Source organism: Microtus oregoni, unplaced genomic scaffold (assembly GCF_018167655.1).
Source record: "Microtus oregoni isolate MIOR12 unplaced genomic scaffold, Mior012 000020F_ref0000438, whole genome shotgun sequence".
In the NCBI taxonomy this organism is placed as follows: Eukaryota; Metazoa; Chordata; class Mammalia; order Rodentia; family Cricetidae; genus Microtus; species Microtus oregoni.
In genome coordinates this window covers 36,056,429-36,064,198 of record NW_024543079.1, presented here as the reverse complement: position 1 = coordinate 36,064,198, position 7,770 = coordinate 36,056,429, and the positions used below count along the sequence as shown (strand labels likewise).

Sequence of the window (7,770 nt, the reverse complement as noted above, 5' to 3'; positions counted from 1 at the left end):
TCGGGGGCTTTATCGGGCCCAAAGAGGGCGCGATCCACGAGCGCCGGCTCCCGGCAGCGAGGAGAGACTAGGCGACGTCCGGGGAGAGTTCTACAGAAGAAGGCGAGCCGACCGGCCCACCCCTCCCGTGTTTGCGCAAAAGGGGGCGCCCCTCTTTCGAGTCCTTCGTGGGCCGCCGCCATCGCTCCCCGCCTGCTCCGCTCAGTTGCCCTGAATGCCTGTCATTGGGTGGCAGCGCGGTACCCAGCGGCTCGAGTCTGGGAGCCGATTGGACGACAGCCCTGCCACTCGCCTTAAGTCAGCTCGGATTGGCTCGCTCCACGTTGGCGCAACGGAAGCGGCGGCAGCCCGCGTGCGCCTGCGCTCAGCGGGCTGCGCGAAGACGGCGAGGCGGCGCTGGGGGGCTGGCTCGGGCGGCAGCGTCGGCAGCTGCGGATGGGAGCGGGCCGGCTCGGCGCGCCTATGGAGCGCCAGGGCAGGGCTGCCGCCACCTCATCCGCAGCCGGCGAGTCGGCGTCCGCTGATGCCGAAGCGCGGAGGCGGGAGCCGCTCAGGCGCCGGGCGAGTAGCGCGGCGCCGCCGGGGTCCGGGGCGGCGGAGGGCGTGAGACGGGAACGGCCTGGCTCCCTCAGCGGCACCGCCTCGGTCGTCCGCCCGCGCGGCGAGGGCCTCCGGAAGAGGCGGCCGCGTAAGTCCCCGCCACTTCCCCCTTTCCCGCCTCCTGGACCGTTCTTCTCCGGAGAATGCCTCGGCTTTCGTCTTGAGAAGGCGCTTCCTCTCCCAGACCCTTTGAATCCCCGATCGCGTTCACAAATCGAGCCTTTTATTTGGCGATTTCGAGCCCACTAGAAAATGGTTAACTGTTTCCGCCCCTCCCTGAAGCGCCACGGGCCTAAAATTCGACTCTGGGTCAGTACGCCTCTTTCTTGCTTTTCTTCCCGAGAGAATTCAGGTCATCTCGCACCCAGAGGTTTCCCCCATTTTCCTTCCTCCAGTTCGCGGGAATTCCGGTTTCAGCTATAGCGTTCTGTACACTAAGGCCTTTTCTTTGGATGGGTGTCGACTTGCTCCTCAGTTTTGCCTAGAGAGTTAACGCTTTCCAGAGAATTCGGTTTCTCACTATCAATTTGTGTGTGTGTGTGTTGCCTTGTGTATTTACTATTGTTTAAAGTGTCAGTTGCCCTGATACTGTAATAGGAACCGTACAGCATAGCTGTGTTTTACATGTGGTGAAGACTTGGTTGTCAGATTACCACGAGGAAGGTAAATGATTAATGCAGGCTGTCAGAGTTAGGGAAAGTGGCCTGATATTCAGGACTGTGTTGGATAGTTTGTGCCCAGCCCAGTTTCCCAGCTTTTTTTAATCGATGAGTTGAGTGATTGGATGTAGCTGTTTTGTCGTGGAAAGTTTGGAGAGTTGATATATATGTAAATATAGTCATTTTCATTTTGCAAGAGATTTGAAAATACCAGCCGCTTGGGAGGTGAAGGCAGAGGGATCTGAAGTTTTAAGACCCTGTCCTAAAAAAATAAAAATAAAAATAAAAAACAAGACGTTTACTTGATTTAAATTTTTAAATTACATTTATTTACTTGTGTGAATGTGTGTGGGTGAGTGCATGGGTGAGCGTGTGTGTGTGTGTGTGTGTGTGTGTGTGTGTCAGAGGACAACTTCCCCTAGTTCTGGGGTTGGCAGGGGGAGTCACTCAATGAACCATCTCACTGACCCTGCTGTACCTGGTTTTTTGTTTTTATTTTATTTATTTTTCTTTTATGTGCATTGGTGTTTTGCTTGCATATCTGTGTGAGGGTCTCAGATCACTTGGAGCTGGGTTGCAGACAGTTGTGAGCTGCCATATGGGTGCTGGAAAATGAACTCCGGTCCTCTGGAAGAGCAGCCATTCCTCTTATCTGCTGAGCCATTTCTGCAGCCCCTGTTTGTTTTTGATTTAAGATGGAGAATTGCTGTATAGCCAGGATGGACCCAGGACAGTCCTCCTGCTGCAGCCACCTTACTGCTGGGATTACAGATGTGCCACTACCATGCTCCTCTTAGGCCTTCATCTTCTTCCAGTAGTGGGTTTGAGCACAGGTACATGCTGGTACGTGTTCTGTCACTGGGTATATTATAATATTCCTAGTCCGAGCACCCAAGTTTTGTTGTTTTGAGACAGTCTCACGTAGTCTGGGATTGCCTTGAACTCCTGATCCTCTTGTCCACCTCCCAAGTACTGAGATTACAGGCTATGCACCAAGCTCCTGATTTTTAAGCAACACAAAAACAGTTTCTTTGTGGTCTTGTATTGCGGGATTTGACATGAGTGTCAATTCTAGAGGTTTAATGTGACGATTAGCCATATGCAGATGGTTGGTTGTGGGGTATTACTTAGGATCAGTTCAGCCTTCAGAGCACCCATGAGGTGTGTATGTGGTGGCAGTCTGTTTCACTGGAATGTGCCCAGTGACAGGTGGCTACTCTGGTGGAATAGAAATGGAATTTAGGAATTTTAGCCTTTGTGCTTCTGCTCTTCTCTTTTACTGAATTGCCTTACTAGGTTTTTTTTGTTTTTTGTTTTTTGTTTTTCATTGCTTTAGGCCAAATGCAAACATGATCTTTTGTGTTCAAGGCTGTCTTGAGGGGAAAAATTGTGACTGCTGAGTACTGAACATAAAAAAATGACCTACAGTAAAATGCTTGCTTCAGTAGTATGAGGACCCAAGTTCAAATCACCATAACCCAGGTCAAAAGCTGGGCACACTGGCATGTGCCTGTAATACAGTGATAGCCATCCATGTAGGCAGATTCCTAGAAGTTCACTGGCTAGTTAAGCCTAACTTATTTGGCAGAGTTTCGGGCCAATGAGAGTCACTGTCTCAAAAAGTAGAAGGCACCTGAGGAGCTACACACATGAACTTTAGTTTGCATTTGTGCTTTCTCATATATGAATGATGTAGAGTTAGAACAGATTCAGGGCCCAATTTAGTGGTTGGAATAAGAAGTGGAGAGGTGGTGGTTCACACCTTTAATTCTAGCCCTTGGGAGGCAGAGGCAGGCGGATCTGTGACTTTAAGGCTAGTCTGGTCTGCAGATCAGTTCCAGGACAGCTACACACAGAAACCCTGTCTCAAAACAAAACAGATATGAAGAGGTGTTGAAGAAGTTGCCTTCGCCAGGTGTAGGTGGCCCATGCCTTTCATTTGATTGAGTAGTTTGGAGGTAGAGGCAGGTGGATCCCTGTGTTGGAGGCTGGGATCACAGTTTTTTTCTCTCTCCAGGTCTGCTTTATCTGGTGCTGGGGTTTGAACCCAGAGCTTTCTGCATGGTAGGCAAGAACTTTGCACACTGAGCTACATCCCTTATTTTTTTTTTCAAGTTTAAACAAACCACGGGCATTTATTTACTTATTTTTATATTTATTTACATATTTATTTTGGTGTGTATGTATTTGTGTGCGAGTGAAGGGCATATATGGGGAGTTCACAGGACAAGCTGTGGAAATTGGTTTTCTCCTACTTGGTGAATCCTGGGGATTGAACTCAGGTGGTCAGGTTTGGAAGCAGGTGTCTGTACCCACTGGGATATCCTGCCAGCCTCTGATTTATTTTTTTAATATGGTGTTTGATATTGGCCATATTCCTTTTCTTTGATTTATCTGATTGTCTGATAAATTATGAAAAACTATTTCAGATGATGAACCTGCTGAAGAAACAATTTTTTTAATTGTTGGAGATAGGGTCGAAGGTAGCTCAGGCTGGTCTTGAACTTATGATTTATCCACCTCAGCTTCCTCAATGCTAAGATTACAAGCAAGTCCACCACTCTAGGATTCAAACAAGGTATTGACTGTTCTTATATCCATTTGATCTTCTGTACTACCCAGGGATACCTTGCTGCATGGAGAGCACAGCTTGTTGGCTGCTGAACCTTCCAAGAGTGTACTTTAGCCGTAGCTCTGAGAGAGCCCTCTGACAACTCTTTATTGAGAGAAGCCATCTGAGGTTAGAAACCCTTACTTAGTCTCTAATACTTTCTTTCTTCCTTCCCCTCCTTCCCTCCCTCTCTCCTTTCCTGTTTTTTTTTCTTTTTTTCTCTTTAAAGACAGCTTCTTATAGCACAATTAATAAAAACCCAGAGACATATTAGGATTCAACCTGAAGGTCAGAAAATCAAAACAGCGAACCACTGGCTTTTAACCCTACCTCAATGAAACTGTGTCTGAGAGCTGTCTCCTCCCACTTTATTGTCTTTAGGGCTGGGATTAAAGGTTTACACCATTACTGCCCAGTTTCCATGGCAACTAGTGTAACTACTGGGATTAAAGGTGTGTGTCACCACTGCCTGATCTGTAAGACTGACTAGGGTGGCTGTATTACTCTCTGATCTTCAGGCAAACTTCATTAAAATACAAATGAAGTAATTACTGCAGGTTCTCTCTACACAGCCCTGGCTGTCCTGGATCTCACTTTGTAGATCAGGCTTTGAAATCATAGATACCTGCCTACCTCTGCCTCCTGCGTGCTGGGACCAAAGGCGTGAACCACTATGTTGAGCTTATACTACTTTTCTAAGGCAGCTGGAACTAGTAGGAGCTAATTGTTTTGTAATCTGTGGTCATGATTTATAATACTGTTCTACTTCACATGTTGCTTGAACAGTGTGGTTTCCAGACTGGTTTCATCCTAGGCTTATGAATGAGAAAGGAGATGAGGGGCATGTGTGAGAAATGTAAAGTATTATTACGTAAATTTGGGTCAGAACGTTGGCTCAGCAATCCAGAGCATTTGTTTCTTTTGCAGAGGGTCTGGTTTGTGGCTCACAACTGTCTGTAAGTCCAATCCCAGAGGATTTGCCTTCTTTGGACTTCTCAGGGCACCAGACACACATGAAGTGCACACACATATGGTCAAGCAAAGCACTCATAAACATAAAATAATAAAATAAACCTGGAAAAATAGTATTAATGTTGTAAGTGTATGGGTACGTGCTGTGGTGCATGTGTGGAAGTCAGAGGAAAAGTTACAGGAGTTGGTTCTCTCCCTCCACTTTGTGGATTCCAGGGATTGAACTCGGGCTTAGTGGTAAGTGCCACTAATTACTGCCATCTTACTGACCAAGAAGTTCTTTAAAGATTTTAGATTAGGTGGGTGTTCTCTCACAGGATGAGAAAATACTCAATAAAGATATTTTAAAATTTCAGGAATTGCCAGGGAGATGGTTTAGTGGTAAAAACACTTGTCATGTGTTGTGAGAAATTTTGCCCTGGATGGAGAAGGCAGACTCTCCCCATCTTGTCCTAAGGTTCTAATGACAAACCAAAGTTCACACTAAGGAATCAGTGAGCTAACTAGGGTTGTCTACAGCCTAAAAGCCACATTGCAAGGTGTGGATTTAGCATGGATGATGGCTTCCCTAAGACTAGCCCCTCCCCAAGGAGCCATGTGTACTTAGCACAGCATTGCATACACAGATGACTGGGATTAGTGTTTGGATTCTCAGGTGAGGATCCAGTGACCCTTCCTACCCCTTCCTTCTGTGAAAGAACATTAGCTTAGCAGTCAGCAAGCCCAGTTTTGATACTCTTTGGAAGTGTTATAGTTGAATTCATGAACCCAGAACCCTCTGTAATCCCAGCCTTTCTACAGCGAGATGGGAGGCAGAGACAGTAGAATTGGCTAGGAGCAAAAACAGAGTCCCTGTCTCAGTAAAGTACAAGAGAACTGACTCCTGAAAAGTTGTCCTATAGCCTCACACACATGCTGTTGGCACAAGAGAATAAAGAAAATAAATTATGAAGTCTGGGACCATAGCTATTTGGTTCACTACTTGCCTATCATGCAGAAATCCTTGGTTGATCTCCAGGATTGTATAAACCAGGTGTGGTAGCACCTGTATATAATCCCAACACTAAGGAGGACAACAAAGGAGGATAAGAAGTAAGAAGTTGAAGTCATTTTTGGCTATAAAGTGAATTCAAGACTCATCTGGGATATATGTAAGATTCTATCTCAAAAAAAAAAAAACTGGACGGTGGTGGCACATGCCTTTAATCTCAGCACTCAGGAGGCAGATGCAGGCAGATTTCTGTGAGTTTGAGGCCAGCCTGGTCTAGAGAGTGAGTTCTAGAACAGGCCCCAAAGCTACACTGAGAAACCCTGTCTTGAAAAACAAAAACAAAAAACCTAAAAAAATATGTGGTAAAGATGTAACTCAGAGTTCTTGCCTGGCAAATATTTGGCAATTTTAGCATTACTTTAAATAGGTAAAAATGATGACAGCAAGACACTAATAATAGCTACCGCTACCAATTTTTAGGTGTTCGTTAGACACTGTGTCCCAGGTATTTTATTTAGGCCTCATTATCCATTGAGGTAGCAGTTTTTGTGTGAGAGAGAATGTGTGTATGGTATGTGCAAGTGAGAATTCAAATGTACACATGGTCTTGAGCAGAACTTAAGGTGTTTTCTATTGCTGTGTGATTGTTTGAGTCAGGGTCTCTTACTAACAGGATGCTGACCCTACCAGTAAGGATGGCTAACCAGTGAATTCTTGGGACCCGCTGGTCTCCATCCCCTCATGTTGAGGTTACATGCATGCATGGCTATGCTGAGGTCTCTTTATGTGCAATCTAGGGATTTGTGCTTGCAGAACATAAGTCTTTATTCACTGAGCCACCTTCCCCTCTTTCAATTTCCAAGTGGAAAAGTAGGCTTAGTGAAACTTTAAAAGTTTGTTTGAGATATAATAACATACAGTAAAACATTTTGGAGATACACACACACACACATACACACACACACACACACACACACACACACAGTAAAGTGTACAGGTTTTTAGGAAGTATGGGTCAGAGTCCTACTTGGTTTTGTGGAGGAAAAGCTCTTTGAAGGTGACTCCTTATATGATATAGCTCACGAGGGAGCTCTTTGGAACTTGGTGAGTTTTGGACTCATTGCCAATCATGGGATATCCTTAAATTTTATTAGTCTAGAAAACAAAGCTTTTGTAGCTTGTCAATACTAATTTAGAAAAGAGGTTCCTTGACTTTTGGGGAATATTGGTGTTGGTTGAGTGGAGCTGGTTGTGTTTTAAGTGTTCCTAGGTTTGTTTGGAAACCAAAAGGTCTACTCTGCCCCCCCCCATTCACGTGATAAAGATTTTTTTAGTGCTTTTGATTTTCATGTTTTTTCCCTTCTTCATTGTGAAGCACTTAAACCCTTTTGTTGTGGGTGTATGATTTGTGTGTGTGCATGTGCACGTGTGCAGGCGTGTGTGGGCCATGGCATGGGGTGGAGGTCAAAGGACAATCTTGAGGTTGAGTCCTTGTCTTCCATTTTGCTTGAGACAGGTTCCCTTTGTTTGCTAGCTGGCCCATGAATTTTTGTCTCCACCTCCCACCTACCTTTAGGAATGCTGGGACTGCAGATGGGAGCTGAGGTGCTCAACTCCTTTCATATGTGCTGGGGACTAAGGCCTATAGCTTCCAGATTTTACAGTAAGCACTTTACCCATGGAGTTAGCTTCTGTCCCTTGAGATTTTTATGAGTTGTCCCCCCCAACTAATCTTAGGGTCTCTTTTAAACTTTGGTTACAAAGACACTTAATTTTATTTATTTTTATTTTTTTAACTTTATTTAATTTTATGTATGAGTGCTCTCTGCGTGTACGCCTGTGTGCCGGAAGAGGTCATCAGATCCCATTGTAGATGGTTGTGAGCCACCATGTGGGTGCTGGGAATTGAACTCAGGACCTCTGGAAGAGCAGGCAGT

At 45.4% G+C, this 7,770-nt stretch overlaps 1 protein-coding gene across 4 annotated transcripts in view; it reads left to right on the top strand.

Annotated features, from left to right (window-relative positions):
* Positions 1-360: 360 nt before the first annotated feature.
* The window catches only part of Pank2 (pantothenate kinase 2), a 35,574-nt gene continuing 28,164 nt past the window's right edge, over positions 361-7,770 (top strand). The window contains exon 1 of one of the 4 annotated variants that reach the window (XM_041670464.1): positions 361-688. In XM_041670464.1, coding sequence (XP_041526398.1) covers positions 436-688 — 253 coding nt within the window. In that variant the 5' untranslated portion in view covers positions 361-435. Of the gene's footprint in view, positions 689-744; positions 910-7,770 lie in introns of those variants that run through there. The other 3 variants (XM_041670465.1, XM_041670466.1, XM_041670467.1) reach the window with 3 other exon arrangements.